Source organism: Eretmochelys imbricata, chromosome 22 (assembly GCF_965152235.1).
Source record: "Eretmochelys imbricata isolate rEreImb1 chromosome 22, rEreImb1.hap1, whole genome shotgun sequence".
NCBI lineage: Eukaryota > Metazoa > Chordata > Testudines > Cheloniidae > Eretmochelys > Eretmochelys imbricata.
Window position 1 is genome coordinate 20,119,709 of NC_135593.1, and position 26,160 is coordinate 20,145,868.

Sequence of the window (26,160 nt, forward strand, 5' to 3'; positions counted from 1 at the left end):
GGAAAGTGCCACACAAAGCTTTATTTCTTATGGATTATATTTTAAACCGGGGTGTCTGCAGGCTTGTGGGAGAGATTGTTTTGCCTAGGCTCAGGTAAGATCTGGTGTTCTCAAATAACAGAAGAATGCTAAAATCATAAGGGAAATGTGTGTTTTTAGTACCACTTGTATCCATTCAATATTTAATAAATAAATAAATAAAGTCACCAGTCAGAAATACTCCTGAACAGGGAGTATCCTCCCAGTATCTCAGAGGCCCAGTGCTGTTATGCCTGTTCTTCTGACTGTGCTGATGACACCTGAGCTCCAGACGATAAATAAAAATTCAGATAAAAAATCAGGGGTTTATTTCACCTGTGCTCAAATACAGGCTAACAAGCCCATGAACCAGGCATTATCTTTGGGACGACTGAAGAGTTGGACCCCTGGTTTGACTTTGATAATGTCTGGTTCATGGGCTTGTTACCTTTCATTGTGGTTTTCATTTAGCTGCTGATCTTTCCCTAGAAGAGAAAAGGCCTATGTCTCCTGTCCTGGACATCGTCACAGTCTCAGGATACTTGTACTCTGTAGAATATTTGAACTGCCATAGTGAGTGGGTTTCATTTTAAGCAGATTAGGAAGATAACTGGCTGCTCTTCTCAGGAAGCGGTCTGCTGGACACTAAAATGTACTATTCCCTTAGCCTCCCTCTGTGAATTGTTGCTGGGATACTGTGAGGTCACTAATGATCCAAGCATACTCACCTTCTGTGTGGTTTATTTTCTAAATATAGAAATAGCCGAAAAAGTTATGCAAATAGCTTTGTTGCTGGGAAATTGAAAATGTATGCAAGACAACATCACCACATTACTTAGAAAATCCCTGATTTTGGTAATCCTGTGGATTTACAACTGCATAGGCCAAGCTAGCCCACTGGTGGATCACCAGATTTTTCATTCTGCAGACCAGATTGTAAGAGAGCCCCTTTTCTGGAACTGAACCCTCCCAATCTCTCACTGTGTGATTCTGATAGTATTCCATTCGGCAGACCACCAGACAGGATTATTCATGGGGGATAATTTGAGGACGGTGGATTAAAATAATGCTCACTCAGTTACAACCTTCTTTCTGCTTATTCAGATGGAATGGAGCAGTTTCTAAAGCTGGTACTGTGCCCTGCTTTTTCCTGCCCTCTCAGCTGCTTCTGCCAGCTGCACAACATCACTCAGTATTACACAAGCAGGGTAAAAGTGGGTGCACATTTATGTGGGCAGTCTGTACTAAATAGATTTTCATCTAGTCTTTGGTATTCTCATTTTTGTTTTGTGGGCAGGTTGCATGATCAGATGGTAAAGATAAACCAAAGCCTTCACCGGCTGCAAGTAGCCTGGCGAGAGGCTCAACAAAGTTCTAATCCTGCAACAGACAGTCTGCGGGAGCAGTTTGAACGCCTGATGACTGTCTATCTCTCCACCAAAACATCTGTGACTGAGCCACAAATGCTACAGAACTGCCTGAATTTGCAGGTGTCCATGGCAGTTCTCCTGGTCCAGCTGGCTGTAGGAAATCGAGGGACTGAGCTTATAGACCTGACTTTCCCTTTGTCAGAGGTGGAGCACAGTGCACTGGCTTACGTACCAGGTGAATGAGATCTCTCGGGATCACTGCTTTTCATTAAGACAAACGCACCTTTCAAGGCAGAGGGCCAAGCAACTTCTCACCTTAAAATTACTTTAGTATCCTTTTCAGTTTGCATTATGTATACAGTGTATGGCCTGACTCTTTCAGAGGTGCTGAGCACCTGCATTTTGCAGGAACTCAACACCTTGCAAAATCAGGGCTGTAGGAGCTGTACAGAAACAATGTGAAATTCTGCTCCAAAATTTCAAGAGCACAGCTGACAAATTGATAAGCATCAGAGAAATGACTGAGAGTATAAACTTGTGATTCTGAACAGATGGTGCAAGCTAAGCCAGGTTGGGGCTGGATGTGTGCTGGCATGGGAGTTGTCCATGGAAATTCTGAATTTTCCAGGAAGTGATGTTACATTGGTGATCCAGTAGAGAGCACTGTTCTGTGTCAGCTCTGAGCCAACACCCATGTTTGTTGACAGGAGTCTCTGCACTGGTGGAAGTGCTGTCTTTCAGATGAGACAAACTAAGGTCCTGGCCCCTTTTAAAAGTATCAGGCGCTTTCTGTAGGAACTGAAGTGTCCAGTCCCAATGTCCTGCCAAGTTCCAATTTAGGCAGAATGTAATTACTCATCTAACATTCCCCCTGCAATTTCAATTGGATATGGATCCTTCAGATGAGGTTTATTGTTATGTACTGCTAAATAGCTGCCAAGTTTCACCCCCAAAGGTAACTTACCTCCATGGTGGGATGAAGTGATCTCCATGTACAGTAAATTGTATCAGTTTGAGGATTCTTTAGAATTGTATTTTTTAGTCAATGCAAGCTGTTCCTGTTAGGTCTAGGGATACAGTTTTTACAGGCTGTGCTGGCACCCTCAATAATTGCTTCATTTGTTCATTGGCATTAAACAGCCATGTTTATTTTAATCACCATTAGAAGCCCTGGGAAAAATCGTACAGGGAAGGATAGAAAAGAGTGCCTGAAGGAACTTCCGAAGGAGACACTAATACTTATGACTTCTGTTCACAGAATTCTTTGCTGATAATTTGGGTGATTTCTTCATTTTCCTGCGGCGTTTTGCTGATGACATCTTGGAGACTTCTGCAGACTCTCTGGAGCACGTCTTTCACTTTGTTACTGTTTTCATGGGTGATGTAGAGAGGTAGATAAGTTTCCAGCCCTTTGTCCTTTTACACTTACTGCAGAGCATCCAGAGAAAGAGACAAACAAGTAAAAATCATAAGGGGTGTCTTGAGGTTTGATGTAAACATTAATGACTCAGCTGATCTACCGGGGGATAGCCAAGAATTCCACCCATGAGAGGCACAATAAGCAAAGAAGATTACCCCAAAGCACTTGGACTTCATGTAAGACACAAATGGGAGTTCAGCATCTAGTTCCTTGTTAAAGTCAAATAACTGTAATGTTGGGAGCCTAGCTAGTTACAACTGGTTGTTAGCAAACTTCAAGTAACAAAGGAATGCCTGGCACTTGCATTTCCATTAAATGTTATTCCCCAGTCTTCCTCATGTGTCCCCTAAAGGAGGAAGCTGAAGTGCATCCCCCAAAATTGTTTTCACAACCGGATTTTGAATATTTGTGTCAAAAAAAAGAAAGGGATTTTGACAGCATTTACAGTTGTAGGGAAGAGTGGTGGGGCATCAGGAGGGGTAGTCTGGTTTATCACTGCTGCAGAAGCAAGTGAGTGTGTGTACAATAGTGTGTTTACATGTAACAGATGGAGATGTGCTGACCTCGTCTATCGGAAAAGCACCTGAAAAATACTTCCTTTTGTTATTCTACTACTACCATGGTGCCTCAGACAAGGAAACAAATGGGTACTGTGTGTGTAAAGTGGAACTTGGTCTTAGTGAGCACCACTTGTGATTGTTTGGCTATGGATCAAAAATTACTTTCCAGAATCCATTGGTGCTAATGTGTTTGCCCCTCATTTACACTGATCACTGGGGCTTTTGATTATAAGGGTCAGACTGAAAGAAATTTCAAACCAGACTTTTATTTCCAAAGACAGGAAATAATTTTGCACCTTTTTGTTGCTGTTCAGCTGCAGGTAAAGAACGTTACAACGAAGGGCCAGGCCAGTTAGAGTTATAACCTTAGTGACCTGCTGGGGCACTAGGGGACAGATGTTCAGAAATGAGCACTTGCAATTCCAGGTTAAGTCACTGGGAGCTGCAGGTGCTCGGCACCTTTGAAAACCAGGCCCCACGTATCCAGTAGAACTTGTGCTGTCTTTGAAAAAAGGAGATTTTGCCTTATGTTCATGTCTGATTTGGGAAATTTCCTGTTTTATGCAATTGGATGTTTTGCTAATGATCAAAACAGGGGTTGTCTAGATTGGCCTATCTTAGTTGTTTCTGAAACATCTGTTGCCTTGGTGCTTGTTGCCTTAGCACTGAACAAAATTATGACCAGCATGATTGATCCTTGTGGTAAGGTGTCATTGTATACACTGTGTTCATGCTATTCATTTGTTAATATTTGTGTGTGCATAATTTTTTCATGGGAACAACAAGAGCAGGTAAACTCCATCTTCTCCTTGGGATGCTATTTGCAACTGCCCAGCATGGGAGTTGGGAGACCTGGGGTCTGTTCCCACTTCTTTCCCTGACTCACTCTGCAGTTTTGGACAGGTCACTAAACCCCTGTGCCCCACCTCTATAATGGGGATAATAATGCTTACCCACCCTTGCTGAATGCTCTCAGATATATTCGTAAGAGCACTCTGTAAGTTCAAAGTACTTCTGCTGTTATATAAATAGGAGACAGAGGCATTAGACAGGTTCAGCACATAGCTGATATAGCAGAATGTTTGCCACCAAAATACATTTGGGCTAGGGCAGAAGAGCCTCAACTGATGAGCAAGCACAAACGTGCAGTTGTATGCATCACTGAGAGAATGTTCTAGGAGGGATGAGGCCAAAAGCTTCAACCTTCACTCCCTTTGTAATCTTTCTGTCTGAGGTTTAACCCCTAGTTACTGAGAACGACCATGGCATGCTGTTAGGAATGCAAGTGATAGGTCAGATGCTTTCAGTTATGTCAGAAGTTTGGCTGCACAAGTGTAGTGGTGTTAGCCAGTCCTGCCCCATGTGGATGGCCACAATCTTTGGGATTCTCTTTGGTCAGTCAAAGTCCCCTTTTGCTCTAAACTGCCCTATTATATCTGTTTTTCTTTTCCAGGATGAAGAATCCTCACCTGCGAGCCAAGCTGGCAGAAGTGCTGGAAGCAGTCATGCCTCACTTAGATCAAGTCCAGAACCCACTTGTCTCCAGCATGTTCCATCGCGAGCGAGTATTCTGCTCCTACCAGCACGCTGCCCATCTTGCAGACGCACTCATCAAGGTCTTTGTGGATATTGAGTTTACAGGTAAACAGGGAAGGGGAGGGGTTTGTCTCTTACCCTGAGAAGAATCTGTGGGAGGATGTCTGCAGGCTTTGACATACCTTGTTCTATTGACAGTGGTGCACCAAACCTAATCTATTCAGGCTTGGTCAAATCCATTAGATGGCATTTTAGCAAAAATGCAGCTATTTTGGATTGCTGATACATGCAAAACTGCAACATATCAGGAAAGTAGATACTCTGGAAAGCTACATTTCATGGTCTAATCAGGTCTATTAACATACTTATCTAGCTGTGCCCACTAGGGGTTCCACCCTGCTCCTATTGAAGACAGCAAAACTCACACTGGTTTCAGCATGAGCCTGTTCAGCTGAGGGGGAAACAAGCACATTTCCATGCTCACAGACCATCCATAGGTGGCTTTTCTCAGAGGCCCCTCCTAGACACATTTGTATTCTGACTGCCCTACATCCCAGCCACCATCCTAGCCAGGATTCTCTTCTCCTGCTCGATCACTTCCATCAGAGAGGGAGAGTCACTAGGGTGCAAGGAGAGGTGCTCCCCCTTCCTCTCACAACCAGAGTCTAAGTATGCTGTCTCCACAGCATTTCTGGCTCCTGCTTCCTGGACCTGGGACTCTGTATTCCACTGGCCCTTGCACGCTAATTGTATACCCTGACATTGTGCTCTAACGGAATTATCATTTATTCAGAGTCCTCATCCCTAAGAGGTATCCAGCAGCTCAGTAGGGTGAATCAGCACTGCTTGCCTTACATGCTTAATGGTTAATCCAGCTCCCAGTGAAATCAGTGATAGCCTTGCCACTGATGTCCATTGGAACAGGATCGAGCCCTTTGTCTGCTGGGGGATGATTGATGCTGAGTGCTTCAACTTGGTTGCTTCCTGTGAGCTGACAGTCAGCACCTGTGCTATTGCAAACCATTGCCAGGGAAGTGGTTTCTACAACACAAACACAGTGAACTCCCAAGCTGCTGTTATTAACTGGGATGAAAAACAGGAGTACTTGTGGCACCTTAGAGACTAACAAATTTATTTGAACATAAGCTTTCATGGGCTTACAGCATATGCTAGAATAACTGGGATGCTTATTCTAAGGGAAAATGGAGCAAAAGCATCTGATGTATCAGTCACTTTTTAAAAGTCTGTCTTACTTTCAAAGGCACTAGCGTTGGCCTCTTTCCTGTTTCTTTGAGGTAAACAGGCCTGAAAATCAGGGCCGTTTATCTCCCCTGGAGTTTAACAATTCCTTTAAAATAGTACAGGAACCTCTCAGATGTCAGAGTCCTGTCATCTTCCCCAGACTGAGCCAGACTGGTTGCCTTAGTTGGGTAAAACTCTCCAAGTGCATGTAAAGTCTGTATAAAATAAAGTCCCTGGGCTCTGTGAAGCTTATACAATATTGGAGCTGCATAGCAAGAAAAGATTAGGCAACAATGAGTCCAGTGATGATGGCAAGTTTATATTTGAAAGTAGCATTTAATTGGCTTTTGCTTCCTGACTTTGGCTGTGTTTCAGGAACTTGCTGTGAAAGTCATTCCATGCTGAGCACGGTGCACTGTGAAGTCAGCTTTTGAGTTTTCTCAAGGAAGTGAGCAAGTGTTGCTCTCCGGTGGCCTGATGCTAAGTGTGAACTGTAGAGAGGTTAAAAATACAGTGCCAATGCTTGCTGCTGAATTGAAACTTCCTCTCCCTTTTGCTTTTTTTTAGGGGATCCCCATCAGTTTGAGCAGAAGTTTAACTATCGTCGACCCATGTATCCCATTCTCAGGTACATGTGGGGGACAGATTCATACCGGCAAAGTATAAAGGTAAGCTAAGATAAACACATCAGTAGTTTGTTTGGTTTGTACAATGCTGTATTAAGTGTTGAGTTGTGTCCTTAAGTTTGAACTGTGGTGGAGCATTAACTCATCATTTCTGTGTGTGACTTGTAGGGTCTGGCTGATTATGCCTCGGAAAACCTAGAGGCAATGAACCCTCCTCTCTTCCTACGCTTCCTTAACTTGCTCATGAACGATGCCATTTTCCTGTTGGATGAAGCCATACAGGTAGGGCTTGGAAGGCGCTCTAGCTGTGACACCAGAAGCAGGCACAGCTCTTGTATTTGAGATGGCTGATTAAAATACCAGACCTATATCGCAAGTGAAATTAGGCTCATCCTAGCTCCTAGTGATGTCTGTCTACATCAGATGCTCTCCAAGCAGTTTGGCAGAGTTCAGCTACATTGATCATCTGCTCAGGAGAAGCCAAGAGGTGGAATAGTGAGAGGTGCTGGAGGGCATGATCGAAGGACATTTGCAGAACTGTGTTGGGACCTGGGACTAGAACCCCAGGGCTCTTGCAGACCAAGATCAGTATTGGGTTGGTGAGGCTGGAGGGAGGGCGGAAGCCAAAGCAAAAGAAGGTTTTTCAGGTCAGGACTGAAGTATATTGGCACAGTCGTGAGGAAGTCTGCCTTTTGCTTATCTGAACTATAACTGGCTCATGTGAGTCTTCTTGCAGTTTGCAAAAAGAAAAGGAGTACTTGTGGCACCTTAGAGACTAACAAATTTATTTGAGCATAAGCAGTTTGTGATTACCAAATCCTTCTGGCTTCCTTTGCAAAAGCCTTATTATCTTAACAGGTGCTGCTGTCTCAAGACAGCCTTGTCCTTTGGGCTTACAAGGCATCAGACCCAGATGAACTTCTTTGTCCCCAGCGTGTGATTATTTTCTAACCACACCTTTTGGAGCTGCTTCTTGCTACTATAAAAAGGACCCTTTGTTTGGAGAGTTCAGCTGTATGTCCCGTGGTGGAAGTGTGGGCCTGGGGATTAGCAGAGGAGTCAGGCAGCGTAGGCCTGTTTGAATGTTTATAGGTTCTTCCTAATGTTGCTTGTGGTTTAAATGAATGTTCTGTGTTTTCGTTGTTAAACGTATGTGGCCATGGGAGCCTTGTGTAAACTAAGAGAGAAGAGCTCCTGTCATTGCAGAGTTGGCTCGCTGTGGGACTTGTTGTGACCTGGAACCCTGCTGTGTGAGGTTCACTACATCACTGGGAATACAAATAGATCCACAGCTGCGAAGAAACTTAAAAGTTACTTCCATGTTATGGCTGAATCTTATTTAACCCCAAAAAATGAAATCCTTGATTAATCTGCTTCACTCTTTACTCAATCCTTCTCCGCCCACCTACCAGTTTTTCTCTCCTAGTTTCCCTGATCCTTTTTGAGGCCCCATGTAATTGTTGCTGCTGTCTTGTTCAGCCACAGTGAACTAAACTCTCTTTGGAATCTATCAGTCAGCACTTCTGCTGGTAGTAGGAAGCTCGTGAGAACTTGTGCTGACCTGGCAAAGGAAAGGCCCAGTCTGGAAGTTTGAGTTCTGTTGTGCCTGGCACCCAGAACTTCAACTGATATCCTGGGCTAATTTATTTCCTTTCTTGGTTTTGATTTATTTGTGTAATTGGTGTTGGTGACAAATACCCAACTGAAAGTACCAGAGACTTAAACCCTCTGTTTATCTACAAACCACATTGATCACAGGCAGCAGTAGTTAAGGCTTCCCCCAAACTGCTCTGTCAAGGGGCTTCAGCCTACCCTCAAGGAAAGAGAGGAGTGCCTCCATGGTCCAATTCAACCCAGGTCCTCTTTCCTGGGGTTGCTAATTTTGTAGTGATGTTTCTCTGATGTGCATGTCTGCCTTCTAGGAGACTTCCCGAGACCTACTGAACTCATGGAATGATTTCCCATCTGAGAGGACATGAAAGCATTCTGAGCTTGCCAGGTTTACTAAGCAGACCATAGCTCACTTCCTCTGCTTTATCTTTACAGTACCTTAGTAAAATAAAAGTTCAGCAGATAGAGAAGGACCGTGGTGAGTGGGACAACCTGTCCCAGGAGGCTCGTCGGGAGAAGGAGTCCAGTCTGCAAATGTTTGGTCAGCTGGCTCGCTTCCACAACATTATGTCCAATGAAACCATCGGAACCCTGGCCTTTCTGACCTCAGGTATGGACAGCAAATCCTTCTGGCTGGGAATCAGAGAGTGGCAGTGGTTGGGGGAGCTTTGCCTGGTTTAAGGGGCTGGTGCAGAAGTGTTGATTTATTCTGATGCTCAGAGAGCTGTTGGCTTCTGTTCCAGAGATTAAGTCCTTGTTTGTGCACCCTTTCCTTGCTGAGCGCATCATCTCCATGCTGAACTACTTCCTGCAGCACCTGGTTGGTCCTAAAATGGGAGCGTTAAAAGTCAAGGATTTCAGCGAGTTTGACTTCAAACCTCAGCAGCTCGTTTCTGACATCTGCAACATCTACTTAAACCTTGGGTATGTGAGGGTGTGAGAAGCTGCAGGGGGGCAGCAGTCCTGGAGAAATAGGACCCCTGTTACAGAATGGATTCATGTTGTGGGGTGGCAAAGAAAAATTATTTCTGGGTATTTATCCTGGTAATTCCATTAGCAGGACGCTGCAGAGGGCCAAATTCTATCCTGAGTTGACTGCAGTCAGCATAAATCCAACCGGAAATTATTTTGGGTTCTAAAACTTGTTTTTAAACCATCACCCCTCATCTGAGCAAATAAATGTTTAAGGCTTTAAAGAGGGACTCCAAATAATGGAGAGTCTGTATATTAAGTATAGCAGACTTTTCTGTAGGAAATCTGGCAGGTATAATGCCATTTCATGTGATATATGTAGTTCTGTTTACATTGGGGGCTGAACTCTGCAAGCTGTGATCGTGTTTAAACATGGTGGTGGTTAGCAGAGTTCTCTCACAATCCCCTGGCCAGTGTGTTGTGTGGTGGTTTTGTATGTTGTGAAAATGTATGTATGTCTTTTTTTTTTTTTTTGAAAATCATGGTAGCCAAGCTATGCTATACACTGGCTTCTTGTCCCTGGTAGGATATAACACATTTTTTAATAGGGTTTTAAAACACCCACTCCCAAATGATCCACGCTAGCAAGGGAAAACACCTACAACCCTGGCAGCAGTAGCAGAGTTTAAATATTGTTGTAGCTATTGTAAAACCTATCCCAGTGTGGAGACCAGCTAGAAGAAAAGACTTAGCTGTTATGGAGAGGAGTCTTTCTTTCACTTTGCCATCTCCTGTATATGTTTACTGAAGTAATTCAGTTGTTGTGCGGGTTGATGTTTCTGTAGCCTAGCAAATCACTCCTTTTTCACAAATGTAAACTCTTACGTTCTCTTTCTTTTTGCAATTGTGCTTCAGCGATGAAGAGAATTTCTGTGCCACGGTGCCCAAGGATGGGCGCTCCTATTCGCCTACACTGTTCGCTCAGACGGTCAGAGTCCTAAAGAAAATCAATAAGCCTGGCAACATGATAGTGGCTTTCAGTAACCTGGCTGAGCGGATCAAGGTGAGAGGAGTAAGAGGGAAGGAGGACAGTGTTGGTGATTTCATCCGTTTATCGATGGTCCCTCTAAGCAGAGTTCTCTATTAATATTTTACTATGAAAGTTCTTGAATTTGCTCCTCAGCTCCTTATCTGATTTATCTCTTTCCTTCTCCCGTGGCCTTCAATTGTTGTTCTCCCCCCACCCCCACCCCCCAACACCTACTCACATTCTTCAGTCTCACTCTGGCTCCCAGTCCCAGTATACCTCCCTGGGCTCCTCATCCATTCCCAGTGTCGTTCTGTCCCAGGACTCCATTTCCCAGTTTCTTTGCCCTGGCAGTCCCACTTCTCCCCCACCACGGTGCATCCTGGCTTCTTGTCAGATTTATCTCCTGTTCCCCCATCCATTGGTTTCCAGTCCCCTTGCTCAGCCAGTCCTTGTCTCCTCCCACACCCTGACTCCCAGCTTCCCTCTCCCCTCCAGTCTGTCTCCCCATTCTCCTTGTGCCAGTCTGCGTCCCCCACCTCTACAGGGTCTGTCTCTCGTCCCCCTCTGCATGCAGACTAAGCAGCTTCCTCTTACTCACTGCCTGGGCGGCAGTAGCAGCAGGGTCATTGAGACTATGTCTACACAGGGATAAAAGGCACACATCTGGCTGGGGTCAGCAGACTTAGGCTCGCAGAGCTGAAAAATCATTGTGCAGACTTTCGGGCTTGGGCTGGAGCCCAAGCTCTGGGACCTGGCGAGTGGGAGGGTCCCAAAGCTTGGGCTCCAGCCTGAGCCTCAATGTCTACACAGCAATTTTTAGCCCCAGTTTTGGGTAAATTCCTGCTCAGATCCAGGCTGTAGCATGTCCAGTGCAGACAGAATCTTCTGGGAATTTAGGTGTTAATATCTAAGAAGTCTCTAATGAGCATATGTAAACTGCAATTTTTCCCCAAGGTCAAATGTGAGCAGATTCTCGCTCCCAAGGATGGCAAAAGGCATCTCGCTGATACACAGGCCAGCCCCTGCCAGATTTCAAGTCCCATCTCCAAAGTGTTCCAGTGCTAGAGGTTTTCAAAGAAAAGCTCGCCAGAATATTTGAACAGGGGCATAACAACTTATTTTTCTAGCCTCATCCTTGGAGGTGGCTGAGCCATTTTGGCTGAAATTCTCCAAAAAAATTAAGCCTGGGGCAGACACCTGCCATGTAAAATTCCAGCCCAAACAGTTCAAGATAGGCAAAGTTATAAACAATGTAAACAGGGTCTTACTATGTGAAGTGTTGGGCAACTTGAACAATAGGTTAAGAATACCATCCCTGCTTGTAATATGTGTACGTAGCTTTGTAAACATGCATGGTGTTTTACAAGCCAATAAAAGATGATCCCTGATGCAAAGAGGTTAGTCTACCTAGACAAGACAGTATGCTGTAACAGCTTCTGGAAACCCCCTCAGAGCTAGTCAGTCTCCGCATCAGTGCAGGTTTTGGTGGAAAGTTACAACCATGATGCTGCTCAGTAGTGATAGCCATGCTCTTCCAACTATGATGCTGGTCAGTAGCAATGGCTGCGCTCCTTCTAAAAGCTTCCACCCCCGATTTTGCCCTGAAAGGCTTCTGTCCAGCTAAGGGAAAGCTGGTAACTCCTGTCTTCCAATAGATAGTTATATTCTTGATGCTTTTGCTGTGTCTGAAACTGAAACCAGGAACTGATTTACATTTTGATAATACTTTAACAACTGTAACTATGCAAATTAAAGAACCATTAGACTTCAGGAGTTTGCGAAGCAAAGCTGTGTGCCCAGTGTTTATTTGCATGCCACAGCTGTGTTGTCTCTTCTGGGTTCCTGCAGTTTCTTAGCCATGCTGATATCTGAGCTCTGGATATAAACCAAAAGGTTTGGTAGAGCATCCAGTTATGTTCATGGACACATTCTGCCAAGTACTTCGCAAGTGAGAAGTCGTGCCAGACTTTCTGCATTGCTAGGCTGTACTCCTTTGCGAATGTGCAAACTTGAGCTGCTTAACAAAGCTTCACAAAACCTAGTGTTAATAGCTGTGCATCTATCTACCAGTCTCTTGCAGACCGACAGCAGCAGGAAGAGGAGACCTATGCAGATGCATGTGATGAATTCCTTGATCCTATCATGAGCACTTTAATGTCTGACCCTGTGCTGCTGCCATCTTCCCGAGTCACCGTGGATAGGTCAACTATAGCCAGGCATCTCCTCAGGTATTCGAGAAGAGTTAATGGTGTCTGAGTGAGGAGTTAGTGATTCACTAAGGGTTTGCTGGGGAGGGGTTGGTAAGTGTTTTTGCTCTCAGAGATTCAGGCAAGACCGAGTGGACATCCCCCATGTATACATACAGTCTCCTTTCCAAATTTCAAGAGTCTAGGCTCTTAGCTTTGTTATATTTGGAACTGGCTTTGTAATCCGTCTTTCTGTCAAAAGCTAACCATTTATCTAGCTGTGTGCAATTTTTGTGTCCTGGACCCTGTGGAATTCAGCTTTCTGAAACTTACAAGTTGCATCCATGTCCAGATTTGCGCAGACCAGACTCATGTTTTTTGATGGAATAAAGCACATGAGAGGTGCTCAGGCCTACAGACTGAAGTGTGTGTGTGTGTGTGTTTGGGGGGGGGGGGGGGGGGGAGATTAATACTTTTTCTTTTATTTAAAGGTGATTTCAACATTGGGGAAACTGCAGGTATTTCTTCACCCTGGTTTGTTCAAAAGTCAGTGGATAGGTTGGATAGCTTAGTGAGTACAGATAAAATCCAGAAATGTCTTCCAATAAAGCATGAGATTGCTTTTTTCATCCAAATAGTAGCACATTTCAGTCTGTCTCTAAGTAATTATCTTCTGTGTGTTAAGAGTCAGAGGTTTGCTAACTGATCTGGGTTGTGGTTTAAGTTTTCTCTAAAGCACTGTTGTATACTCTGGTACTTGTGCTTACCGTGAACCTGTTCTGCTTTCCTTGAAATTTTAGCCCCAAATGTACCACTGAGAATGTGAATGATGGTGTCATTTCTGAAGGGTCAGTCTTCTGGGGGATGTTTGGGTGAAGCCTAATGGTTATACCTAGTGGCTCATTGTCCACAGGCAGGTCTGATTCACTTGAAGGAACAGGGGCTGTGCCAGTCTCTGGTCCTTGTTTCTTGGCTTCATAACATTAGTTTTTAATCATAGGACAGTACTGTCAGAGAATGAGTCTCCTTGACTTTTCCTCTTTTTCTTATAGTGACCAGACAGATCCTTTTAATCGGAGCCCCCTCACTATGGACCAGATCAGACCAAACACAGAACTGAAAGAGAAGATCCAGCAGTGGCTTGCAGAGAGGAAAAAGCAGAAGGAGCAGCTGGAGGACACACTGAAATGAACAAACGAAAAAACATCCTGACACAAATGAACAATAATTTGTTTGCAAGAGAGTGAAGTCCCCTTGCAGAGACAATGGCTGGTGCTTCAGAGAACCTGTGAATCAGCACTCTGTCCCCAAGATTGCATTTAGTGCATTGCCACTAGACCAGGAGCCTCTTGTTTAGGCGCTTCCTTTTATCCCCTTCTATTTTTTGTTTCTTTCCATTAAGACGTCTCAATAATATCAGAAACCTCAACTGCACTACAGTTTCTCAGCCCAAGAATCCTAAGTCCCTTCTTGCTCTGTTGGCCACTGGTTAATTTTCTTCTGTTTGTTCTTCACAGTGTTCACTGTTCTTAATGACTGTCATGTCACACATCTCAGCGGCTGTCAGCCACCACCAACAATCTCTTCCTTGTGACTGTTTCCTCTCTGTTACTGCTGCTTTAGCTCCAGACTTGTTTAAACTATGTAACGTTCTATCATATGATGATTAATGTGAAAAAAAACCTTTGTTCACAGCAGCTCTTAAATTAGAGGCTTGTGAGGATGGAAGAGGTTCTCTTATGCAATTTTGTCTGTAAATATTGGTTGTGTACAAGGGTTTGTGTTCAGCATGGTACATGGCAGTGGGGCAGCACTGAAATCAAAACATTTAGAACATTATATAAAAGTTGGATGTGAATCTCTTAGGGATAGTTGGATGATGTAGCCGCTGCTATAACAAAACTCTCACTGGGACGAGGGAGGTCGTGCTGGAAAAACATGATACTGGTTTTAGAAAAGCTTCTCACCTGGCTGTCGGGGACAGCTAATCTGTTACCTGCTGTTTTGCGCAAGGGGCAACCATGCAGGAACTTGACATATCCAGACACACAGGACAAGCTGTTCTCTAATTAGGGTTCCTTGAGTCTCCACATCATTTAAATTAACCTTAATTAGTAATGACCATCTGCTAGGTTTGAGAGCCTGTTGAAAACGGCACTGTCTGTGCATAGACTGTATACATATTCATACAAGTACACTATAAATCCTGCCTACATTTATACTGTACTTTGTGCATGTTAATATGTACCCAGTGTGTATATATACTTAGACACATGCTTTATCAATAAAAATGTCAAGCTTCAAGTTTCTTTGAAGTGCATATTTGGTCTTAAGATGAGCTTGTTCTGAATGGGGGATCTGGGGCAGGTATAACTCCTCTCAGTCAAGTGACACTTTATCTCTGCTGTTGTATACAACTATTAAGCTGATTTTTCCCTAGCTGGTCATAACCATACCCTTCTACTGGGGACATGTCTGCAAAAAGAAGTGCAGAAACAGCTGAAATTTTTATAATGAAAACTAAGAGTGAAGCTTGGGCCTACTGTGCAGGTTACCTTAAAGAATCAGTTAAAATGAGCCTACTAGATAAGACCTTAAAACATAAGGATCCTTCCCTGAGGGTCATATGTATATGCACTCATGCAAACCTAGGAATACCAGAATTTGAGGCTAAATAAATAGTTTAATATATACGTTTTATTCTTGAGGGGCAGGTGTGTGTTGGTTAGTTATATTTATGCATGAGGTAGGCTTACTACTCAGCTTGTGGGAAGAGGGGGTTTTCCGCTGGGAGGGAGGGAGTACTACAGGGATGGCTATCCAGGGCACCAGGCACAAGGCAGAAAAATAAGGAATGATTTTTGTGGAGGCTATCTCCAGCCCAGCAACAGGTTTCTAGTTCAGAGGACTTCACCAAGATGGTCACTGAGACTTGCTATAATTGTTCCTTCCTAAAACAAAACATGGTGTAGCGTTTACCTAGCTCAGGCAGTGATACGTTCATTACAAATGCCTTAGAGCCATTGAGAACACAAATGGGAAGAAATGGGGGAGTCTGAGAGTGCTAAATCATGGAAGTGGTAGGATTTAATCTTAAATTTTTCAAGTACCCTTGAGAGGGGGCAAGCGTTTTGGAGGCTAATCCCAAAACTGTAACCAGCATGACTTGCTTCTTGCAAACTGTGCGAACCTCTCCATGGGGTTTCTCGCTGCTGGCAACACTGCCTGGGGGGGCTGCCCCAAGGGCACCGCGTGCCGCAGGCGTTAGCTCGCTGGCCTGGCCGGCAGCCCAAACCCTGCTGGCTGCAGCGAGAGGCCTGGTAGGGCCAGCACGTGGGCAGGGACACAGGAGCTTCTGCAGGAGGCTTCTGCGCCTGCGCCGCTTTGGCTCCCTCGAAGAGACCAGCTTTACGTTGCGCGTGAGCAGCCGTTCATGGCCGATAGGTGGCCTTGGCGGGCGCCTGATCAAAATGTTGACTCTGAACGGGGAAGAAAATGACGATTTTCCCCCCCCGCCGCCCCTCCCCGCAGGGCTGGGAGTGCGTACGGGCCGTCTGGGGGCGTAGCGAGTGGCGGCGACGTTAGGCGCTGCCCGGGCAGCCCTGACGCAGGGGGCCTTGGGGGGTCCTGCTGTAGGTGACATTCAGGCTCCGGCTCCTTCTTCGGCCGCTGCAGCTGCCGCGCGCCGGTTCCGCCATGGCCCAGGCCGCCCAGAGGCTGATCCAGCGCGTCGTCACCAAGGGCCCGCAGCTAGCGAGCGGTGAGAGCGGGCCGGGGCCGGGGCCGGGGCCGGGCGGCAGCAGCAGCCTGGCCAGCCCTGCCCCTTCCGCGCGGGGAGCGCTCGCTGCTCCGGTTAGTCCGGTGTGAACGTGGCCGCCCCGCCCCGCCCAGCGCGGGGGGACCCGGTGTGGCCTCGGCGCGGGGCGCGGCCTAGCTCGGGGGCGGGCGGGCGGGCGGCCGGGAGCCCGGGCCAGGCCGCCAGGCGGACTCTGAAACCTCGTGTGCGTATTATGATCTTTTTTTGTGGTCGGTTTATCTGGGGTCTGGACCTTGGCCAAGAAATTTGGGACTTGGCAAAATAATTCACGACCCCGGTCTGAGTTGTGAGCGCATCGCCAGGTGTTGGCTCCGTGGGAGGCTTGGCTGGACGGCCTTTGTCCCCGGATTGGCCCACCCGTGTCGGAGGGTCGAGGCCTCTACTTCCTTTTACTTTCTTCGGTTGCAAGAAATGGGTTTTTGTCACTGTCCAAGTGACTCTCTCTCTGTACCTTGTAGCCGCATATTTTTAGCTTAAGAAAAAAGAAAAGCTTAAAGTGAACACTAAGTAGCTAAAAGAACAGGAGGACTTGTGGCCCCTTAGAGACTAAATTTGAGCGCAAGCTTTCGTGAGCTACAGCGCAAGGCTACGTCATACTGTTCAGTGTCAGTGAAAAGGGAAAACTAAACAACCGAGAAACTTGGCTATTGCAAGATTTTGCAGGATTTTATTGATGACAAAATCTCTGAGTTTGCAGTAAGTAGTTACTAAATGCTAAGGGGTGGGGAAGAATAACCATAGACCAATTTCAGTTTATATCTATGATAAAGAGAATTTTTTTTGAAGTATAACTCCTCTTCAGATTAATACTTCTCAGAGGGCTTTATAAAGTAAGGTATTTTTCCTATTTTAGTGATATAAAACTGAGGTACAGATATGAAGTGACTTTCAAAGGTCATGCAGTAGAGTCCATGTATCCTTTTCCAGTTCAATACTTTATCACATGGGCAAGTAAACAAAAATGGTGGAGAGAAAACGAGCTTATTATGAGCCTTTTAAATGTAAGGCCCATGTCTGTCAAGGCATTCCAGTTGTAATGGGGAAAGGGGTTAGAGGCAATTGATCAGATGCTTAATAGCCATATTTCCAGATATACTGAGCACCTGTAAATCTCACTGAAGTCTGAGAGGAGTGAGTGCTTAATACTTTCTGAAATCAGGCCTTTCCACCATAAGATGGATCCTCACAACATCCTCCTTCTACCCAAAAGAAACCAACCAATCCCAAACCACCTGAAATAAACCAATTTTAACCAAAACAGTAAATTAACAACAAAAAAAATTAAAAATCAATCAGAACCCCCTCCCCCAAAAAAGGGGGGGACATGGCAGTGATTCCATTAAGTCTACTATGGATTTTGCTATTACCAGCTTTACATGTAAGGTGCACAGATACTGTGGTGATGAGCAGCAGTATAAAACAAAATTAGAACTGCTGTTCCCCCGCTCCTACACCTGTATCTTTAAAGACAAAGATTGAGATGTACAGGGTGCACTAACTTTGGTTCCGATATTTGATGTTAGGATGTAGTGATAAGGGAAATGCTGTGTGGTGCAGGATGTGGTGGACTGTGAGCGTAATGGATGTGACAGATAGCTATGAAATAGGGAATCAGGATAGTGAGTTGCTAATAGCAAATATATAAACTTTGTTTTTGCTAACAAGCTGTATCAGCTCTTAAGAATTCTGCCTGTTCCTCCTCTTGTTTTTTGTTCTGTGCTAGTCTTGATACCAACTTTATCTTGTACTTTTGGGTCTTTCCACTTGTAGATATCTCAGCCAGTGAGAGCTTTGTAATTACAATGCAGCTTTGCCTATATTATCTGAGATTCTTTTCCATATGAAATATATGGTCTACTCTGTAATAGGTTTTCATTTAAAAATACTGCAATCTGCCTGTCCAGCTGGGGAGAGTATCTCTAAGAGCAAAATGAAGTGTCTTGAAGAAGAATCAAAAATAGACAAGGCATGACCTATTAAGGGTATTAAATATGAGGTTGTCATTAACAAAACTTCTTTTACTTCTGTGAGTTTAAATAAGTGGTTCTGTTGGCGTAGTATCAAACTACTTCACAATATCCACAACTGAAAATGCCTCAACTGTTGAAGGGTCAAGGGCATAGACTATATAGGCTAGACTCTAGGTTGAACATCTTTTGAGGTTTGAAGACCTTGGCTATACTCTAAATTGTGCTGCAAAACAACTATCCTGGCAGTTGAAGAAAGCATGGGATTTGGTGTAAGGGCTTTCAGTGGAGCAAAGGCCCTTGACTTTGGAATTCACTTTCTCAGTTGGTCTAACAGACTGAATTTTTGATCTTTTGGGTGCAATGCAGAGCGTCTGTCTCTTTTTCTGAAACTTTCACTTTATGCTGGGTTTAATTTGGAGGGTGGGTTTCCCCCTTTGAATTACTAATGTACAAGCATCCAATTGCACTCAGAATGCTTTTGTAAATTTAAAAATATTGATTTTATCAAACATATGCTGAATTGAAGGTCATTTATTCTAAAACAAAAGATGGAATCTACCTTCATGAGCAAAGACTTCATTCAGCTGTGATTATGGAGACTGGAGAATTTCCACCACAGTGTTAATTACTCTAATAGTAGAGAGAGAGGGTGTGTACTGAGACATGTATGAGAGATGTAGTTTGCAGGCCACATAGATTGAAGTTTACCTAATGTTTTAATTCTTTTGCACCATATAGAGCATAATTGTCAGTAGTTAAACTCTTTTGTGTTTAAATGCTCTCAGCCTATGCAGGGATATTGTCTTAGGTGTAGAATGCTGCGGGAGTTCTGATTGATTGAAACAATAACATTGTTTTCATATTACCACTTCTGCAACTTTTGGGGAGAGGTAGTTGTGCTGCCTAACTAGGAAAAGCTTAATAAAACCTGTTTCAACAAGCCCATCAATGGCTGTTAGCCAAGATGGTCAGGGATGCAACCTCATGCTCTGGGTGTCCCTGGCCTCTGAGTGCCAGAAGCTGGGAGTAGACAACAGGGATCACTTGATGATTGCCTGTTCAGTTCTTTCCTTCTGAAGCACTTGGCATTAGTTACTGTCGGGAGACAGGATACGGGGCCAGATGGCCCATTGGTGTGACCTGATATGGCCGTTCTTATTAAAATGGTTTGACTAGTTTAATTCTAACATCTAATTATTCATGCTTCCAATGTTGAGGCATGACATCTTAAGAATAGGAGCAACTAAAATGTCCCCTTAGAAGATTTTTATTAGTTAAAGTCCATAACACACTCTGCTGGCAAAGAACAGTGATGATATTTATCTTCTTTTTCTAATCATTATCTGGCAACTTAAATTTGTAGCTAATTGACTGACAATTCACAATCAGCTGGTAGAACTAGGTACTGACCTGGGTTCATCACATGATAAACTTTTTCATACAGGCTTCCTTGAATGGCTGAGTTCCTAGTGATACACATGTAGTGTACCTTTAATGTTGTATACAGCCTGCTTAAGTGGATTTGGATGTTGGGAGCACATTAGACCAATAATCTCCCCTGGCTTCAGTAAGCTTTGGAGTGGAATGCCAGGTGTTCATTTTCACCTAAAAACCCTTAAAGGTTTGGGACCTGGTTACTTGTGAGACTGCCTCTCTCCTTGTGAGGTGCTGCCACGGTTGAGATCAGAAGAGGTGCTTGAGCTGGAGCTTCCTCAGTATAAATGAATGAGCTTCTGGCAGGGTATTCTGTGAGGAGTCTTTGATATTTGAAATCATCATCCCATACCTGGTCGGCCAGAGTCCAGATCTGTTAACCTTCTGAGCCTGCTGCTAAATCCACTTATTTCACCTTTCTAAGTTTGAGGGTTTGGGCAGTGGTGGATATATTTATGGGCAGTCCTTCATGTTCATATTGTGACTTTTAATTAATTAATTAATGGAATAGGCAGCCAGAGCACTGGATGGTTGATTAGAGCTGTATTTTTAAAAATTAAATAAATAAATGCTCATTACCAAGGAGCAGCTCTGACTCTTGAGACTGGGTGCATGTTTGGTGAAAGCAGGAAATGAATGTGATGCATGAATAAATATTTGTGTCCAGCCCACACATCTGTTTCTTTTAGCCTCCAGTGGATTCATCCTGGTATTTTTCTCTTCCAGCTGCTGTGACTTACTCCAGGCCTCGTTTGGCCACATTTTGGCACTATGCCAGGGTTGAGCTGGTTCCTCCAACCCCTGCTGAGATCCCCAAGGCCATTGACAGCATGAAAGCTATGGTCAAAAGCTTTCAGTCTGGTCACCTCGCACAGCTCACAGTCAAGGTAACTGCAGGCTAAATAAGAACGGATGTGAATAACAGAAGCATGTTTCCCCTGGGGTTTCTCCAGCCATGCTGGTTAACACATTTTTAGCTGGGCTACATCTAGCAGCATAAAAAGCAGCCCAGAAAGTGACTTGTGCTTGCTATTTGGACTGAACAGTTAATTTGGTAGACAAGTTGTTGATAAAGCCAGGCTGAACCTGTGCTCTCAGTGAGCTCATTCTGTGACAAAAAAGAAGTTTGACTGGACAAACATCACTTCTGCCTCATGGTGGCTTTTTTCCTAGTGAGTTTTTATACACATTTTAGTATGGCCAGCTGTTGATCTTTCCACTTGGTGTGGGCAGCTGCCTTATTGTCAAAGGGACTTCTGAATGCACTGTCACACTTCTAATAGAAATACCAACGTAGCCAGCCCAGCATGTAGTGTGGTATGAAGGGATATTGGATAATTGACTAGTTTGGAATTGCTGCTTGGCCTTTGCAATAACAACCAAAAGCTTAAGGCTAGTTTTAAAACACTGCTACCTTCTACAGTGCAAAGAGGAGGGGTGGGGCTATGTTCTGTTCCTGCTAAGGCAGTGGTTCTCAAACTATTGTACTGGTGACCCCTTTCACATAGTAAGCCTCTGAGTGTGGACCCCCCCTTATAAATTAAAAACACTTGTTTATATATCTAACACCATTATAAATGCTGGAGGCAAAGCAGGATTTGGGGTGGAAGCTGACAGCGCGTGACCCCCCCATGTAATAACCTCGTGACCCCCTAAGGGGTCCCGACCCCCAGTTTGAGAATCCCTGTGCTAAGGGCTGTAACTCTCTTTTGGGTTTGGCTCATAGATCCATTTTTTTTCCCCTAAAATATTCTATCCTTAATAGGAATGTGGGCATTGACCGGCTGGATCAGACCAGTAGTTCTCCTAGTCCAGGATCCTGTCACTGATGGCGACAAGTACTAGATACTTAAGAGGAAGGTGCAAAAACCTAGAGTTGGGTAGCTATGTGATAACCTGTCCCACGGAAAGTTGCCTTCTAACTCTTAGTTTTTAGATAGCGCCTTATTCCCTTCCCAACTCTTGCAAATATCTGTTACAAATTTGAATATTCATGTCACCCATGTAAATAGCTCTGTCTCAATTAGTTTTTTAACTTGCTGCTTTTCAGTTTCATTGAATGTCCCCTTGTTCTTGTATTGCATAATGGGGTTAGCCTCCAGGCGCTTCTACAATATAAATAATAAAGCAAGGTCCAACAAACCAGTAATTTCTAGGCCCCTTTTCCAACTAGAATACCCCCTTCTTGATCTGTAAAGTCATTCAGTAATAGACTTCTTTCCCTTAGGAATGGGAGTGCAAAATGAAGACTAGTTCTCTGAACTTATTACCTGCCGATCTGGTTCTTTAATTGCTGAGTCCAGGTCTTCTGATGGATGCCCCTTTAACGCTTCACATTTAAATCTCTCTTCCTGAAGTTACCTCCAGCATTTTGAAAACCTTGTTCATTTATATAGTGTCAGTCTTCAAAATAACTTTTTAAATAAAAATGGGTCGTCTCTGCTTCAGAATTAGCTAAAAAGCAGAGGTCTGATCTTATGATCCTGAAGCATCGCACGTCTGCTGCATGTTTCTCTGGAGTCTGGCAGATACAGTTTAAGAGCTGCAGGTATTTTGTGTACAGGGTAATATTTTCCAGGAACTTATTGAACCACTGGCATCCTAGCTTAAAAACCAATAGAGCTGTTGTCATTAAGGAGTGAAACACTTGGAGAATTTGTAGGTTAAGTGTTGAATAGCATTTTTAATGTAACAGTTTTTCATTTCTTAATCCTACCACTTCTAGTAGAGCATAGATGTTTTTTTGGCAGCCGGCTTTTCTTCAACATCCATTCACGTGACTCAAATGTCAATAGGTACCAGATCTGCCCACCAGTACTGAACAGCTATTTCATAGGTCTAGTGTATTGCTTGGCACTAAAACTTGGATGGTCTTTTCAGTATTTATGCTTTACAGTATTCTCTTTGAAGGGCTCTGACAGCTAAGCTATAAGACTTGAGCACACTTTAGTATGTACTATGATTGCTTGGGTGGGGGAGAGTAAATTGTTAATAGCATTCTTTGCTTTAGCTAAAGATGCTACCTCATTAACATGGGTGGCTTTCTTGCCATCACAACCAAACTTTGTGTATGGTTAACAAAGCAAAGGGAGACGTTACTGCAATAGCAAACATTCTAAATTGTGGCTTTCTTTCTTTCAGGAAGCTCTGAGGAACGGTTTGGTGGCCACAGAGGTGCTGATGTGGTTTTACATCGGTGAGATCATAGGCAGAGGCAGCCTGATTGGATACAATGTTTGAAGACTAATCTTTAGTAGTCTTATGTTTCACTTTTTTGTCTCCTAAGTCTGTAACAGTATTTGACAAAATAAAACCAGGAAATGATGTGGAGTTGTGGTGGTCTCTGTTAGTGGTGTTTACAGTGTGAGCTTGTCCCCATCCTGTTAGCATTGCCAGCTGTGCAGAAAGGATCAGTTAGTATCTAGCTGCGTGGAGGCCATCCCTCTTCAAGCATTACCACACACAAGGAAATAGTTATACCCCTGTGCTGCTTTCATAACACTTGAAAATGTGCATCTTTTACCATACCAGGTTAACTTGGATTGAAACTTTTTTTTTCTGGTCATTTAGGACTAGTGCTTGGGAATGTCTACTGGCTATGAAACCCTTTTGTTTGGTCTGCTAAAGTGTTTATAGCTGGGGATTGTGATCCTCAGATCTGTATCACACAAGCTGCATTTTTTATTTTGATGCTGACAGTTTTAGCAGCAGATGTTACAGAAACAGTAGAAGTCAGTGCTTTAAACCATGAGACAGCAACTTGGCACCCCAGATTTATCAAATGGTATAAAGCATTTTCTTTAATTCTACCAGGCTGAGTTAAAATATGTCAGGTATACGTAAAGAGCTGGAAAAAGAAGGTAATCTGAATAGGCCTCTAAAATCTTACCTCACAACCTGATAGGTACAAGTCATCCAATAATCAATAGTCTTGCTGTGTTCATCTGAGAGGCTTTCTGAGATACAAGTACAAAAACTTCCTCACTGTGTGATCTAACCCATATGGTTAATTCTACAAACTGTACCTTTCCCTACTTGTTTTAAAATCAGGCAGAATGCTTGATAACGGCACTATCTGTTTGATGGGACTTATTCTTTACTATTTATATTGCCATAGAAAATAGAGTTTCTATTAAAAAAACAAATCAGCTGCTTTTCCTTCTTTTAGCAAGACTAGTAGTGGCTCAACTTAAAATCACCTGTTAAGCCTTCTGCAACCAGGCATGACTGCTAGTCAGATAGAATGGTGACAAGTTTCAGAGTAGCAGCCGTGTTAGTCTGTATTCGCAAAAAGAAAAGGAGGACTGGTGGCACCTTAGAGACTAACCAATTTATTTGAGCATAAGCTTTCATGAGCTACAGCTCTAGTACTCCTAGTACTAGTGGCCACTAGTACTCCTTTTCTTAATGGTGACAAGTGTTTCTCTCCATCAGAACTTCATTTAATACATGGCTTCACTGGACAAAATCCAGCCTCCTCCAAAGTAAAGATATAGAACAAAGCATAGCTTCTGTTCCTTAGCAGGATCTCTAGGCTGTGAGGTTACAGTATTGGTAGAAAAACATGATTCATCTTAAGTTTGCTGGCTCTAGAGCTTAGCACCTGACCTGTGCATAAATAGAAGATATTGGCTTACACTGCTAATAACTCCATGAGCACAAAAGTTCATTAGCAAGGACAGAGGGAACAAGCACTGAATTTCCAACAAACTTCTGCTGAAATGGGCATGTAATTTCCACTACTTCATCGCTAAAGAAAACAAAGTAGGGGCTCTCTTCTCTGCATCCAACAACACTATACTTGCCGTGAAACTGGGTATTACACGTACTGGAAACTAGCTGTTTCATAGCTAGTAAAAGCTAGTGAGTTGGAGTCAAACATCTATGCTAGCTATTTTGATAGAGAATTATGATCTGCTACAGTCCTCTCTTGGCTTGCCCTGTGATCTTCTGAGTCTTGCTTTCAGCTGCTTGGTGAGCTTCCGGTACTCTGGGCTCGGCTACTCTGTGTGACATTAGAAATCTCTTGGCATACTAGGCTAATACATAGATTACTCTTGTCTTTGGAGCAATAGCATAGGCCTTTGTCAAAAAACTTCTTTCAGTGGGAAGTCTTGCACTTATCACTTTATTGTGTAACATCCTCACTGTGCTTTCTGAATCGATACCTAACTTCACCTGCCCCTGAACTGTAGCCAGTTATGGGGTGTAGTTGCTGCTGTTCTATTGCATCAACATTTTGGATAAAAGGGACAACATCCATTTGAAACAAGAAGTGTTGGAATTAGGCCAGGACACCACTGGTAACAAGCCTTGTCTTAAGTCCCTTGGTATCTTAAATGACCAGAAGTGGTCTGGGTCTTGACCGTTCTAGGAAGCAACTTTTTTGCCACTGGTTCGCTACTGGTGAAGGGGGAGGAGGATGGAGACGGCTCTACCACACTGACAGCAAAGTACTCCACGCTATTCTTATACTAATAGCCAGTTTGTATCCAGTAGGTGGTCTAACATTTGCCAGTCAGTGAATGACAATCTCAGCAGATCCCCTTCACAAAGATGTAGTAGCCACTACTTACCCACCACACATTCCACTTTTGATTTGATATTTTGCATTTCCAGTAACTAACTTGCTTCAGAGGGGATACCAATACCAGACTCCTTACCAAGGCTGCTCTTACACTATTCCTGCCCCTGTTCTCTAGAGATGGGCGCATGGGGCCCAGGCACCTTTATGTCTGTAACTACTGAGTAAGCCTCACATTAAATGCATTCATATTAACATGAAGAATTCCTGAGCCAAAAGGTAGGATACCTCACCATCTGGTGGAGTTCAGGCTTGATGGAATAAGCTGAGACATCAGCAAGAGAGAGCATTCTATTATTCTCTGTAACATGAGCCATTTAAAGCTTTATTCATCACATGCCAGGACTTCAGAAGTGTGCCTTTCACACTTGGAAAGCATAATACAAATAGCAGGCTCACCATATACAGCTCTGATTATGGAACAGGCAACCCTACCAAGTACTAAGCAGGAGAGATGCTGACGTTTTCTTATGGAGCAAAAATGTCTTGCTCATAAGCCACAGTTAACGAATCTTTACTGGTGTCTGGCTGACCTTGGGCACTGCTTTCAAAACAAGAGTAGGTAAAACAATGGAGTGCTTTTGTCACCGCTTCCTTGGGCAATCTTGGAGTAATCTTTGAAGAACTAAGCAAAGGAGGACTTGTGGCACCTTAGAGACTAACCAATTTATTTGAGCATAAGCTTTCGTGAGCTACAGCTCACTTCATCGGATGCACACGGTGGAAAATACAGAAGATGTAATACATACAAACCATGAAAAAATAGGTGTTTACCACTACAAAAGGTTTTCTCTCCCCCCCACCCCACTCTCCTGCTGGTAATAGCTTATTTATTTGAGCATAA

General features: G+C 43.8%; 2 protein-coding genes across 5 annotated transcripts in view; both read left to right on the top strand.

Moving 5' to 3' along the window:
• UBE4A (ubiquitination factor E4A) overlaps positions 1 to 14,815 on the top strand; it is a 30,554-nt gene extending 15,739 nt beyond the window's left edge. For all 4 annotated transcript variants that reach the window (XM_077839682.1, XM_077839685.1, XM_077839684.1 and 1 more), the window contains exons 11-20: positions 1,316 to 1,623; positions 2,647 to 2,779; positions 4,822 to 5,009; positions 6,714 to 6,814; positions 6,941 to 7,054; positions 8,819 to 8,993; positions 9,127 to 9,307; positions 10,211 to 10,358; positions 12,396 to 12,553; positions 13,564 to 14,815. In XM_077839682.1, coding sequence (XP_077695808.1) covers positions 1,316 to 1,623; positions 2,647 to 2,779; positions 4,822 to 5,009; positions 6,714 to 6,814; positions 6,941 to 7,054; positions 8,819 to 8,993; positions 9,127 to 9,307; positions 10,211 to 10,358; positions 12,396 to 12,553; positions 13,564 to 13,702 — 1,645 coding nt within the window. In that variant the 3' untranslated portion in view covers positions 13,703 to 14,815. The remainder of the gene's footprint in view (positions 1 to 1,315; positions 1,624 to 2,646; positions 2,780 to 4,821; positions 5,010 to 6,713; positions 6,815 to 6,940; positions 7,055 to 8,818; positions 8,994 to 9,126; positions 9,308 to 10,210; positions 10,359 to 12,395; positions 12,554 to 13,563) is intronic.
• A 1,298-nt stretch (positions 14,816 to 16,113) lies between these two features.
• On the top strand, positions 16,114 to 23,062 carry ATP5MG (ATP synthase membrane subunit g). The gene is made up of 3 exons (XM_077839871.1): positions 16,114 to 16,271; positions 20,459 to 20,619; positions 22,874 to 23,062. The coding sequence occupies exons 1-3, from the start codon at positions 16,208 to 16,210 to the stop codon at positions 22,970 to 22,972; spliced, it is 324 nt and encodes a 107-aa protein (XP_077695997.1). The 5' UTR covers positions 16,114 to 16,207; the 3' UTR covers positions 22,973 to 23,062.
• The last annotated feature ends 3,098 nt before the right edge of the window (positions 23,063 to 26,160 follow it).

Excerpts from the sequence above, each read along its gene's own strand:
- ATP5MG (XM_077839871.1), top strand. The coding sequence starts at position 16,208 with ATGGCCCAGGCCGCCCAGAGGCTGATCCAGCGCGTCGTCACCAAGGGC. Across the intron at positions 16,272-20,458 it reads GGGCCCGCAGCTAGCGAGCG|CTGCTGTGACTTACTCCAGG; the intron begins GTGAGAGCGGGC and ends TTTCTCTTCCAG. Across the intron at positions 20,620-22,873 it reads TCGCACAGCTCACAGTCAAG|GAAGCTCTGAGGAACGGTTT; the intron begins GTAACTGCAGGC and ends TCTTTCTTTCAG.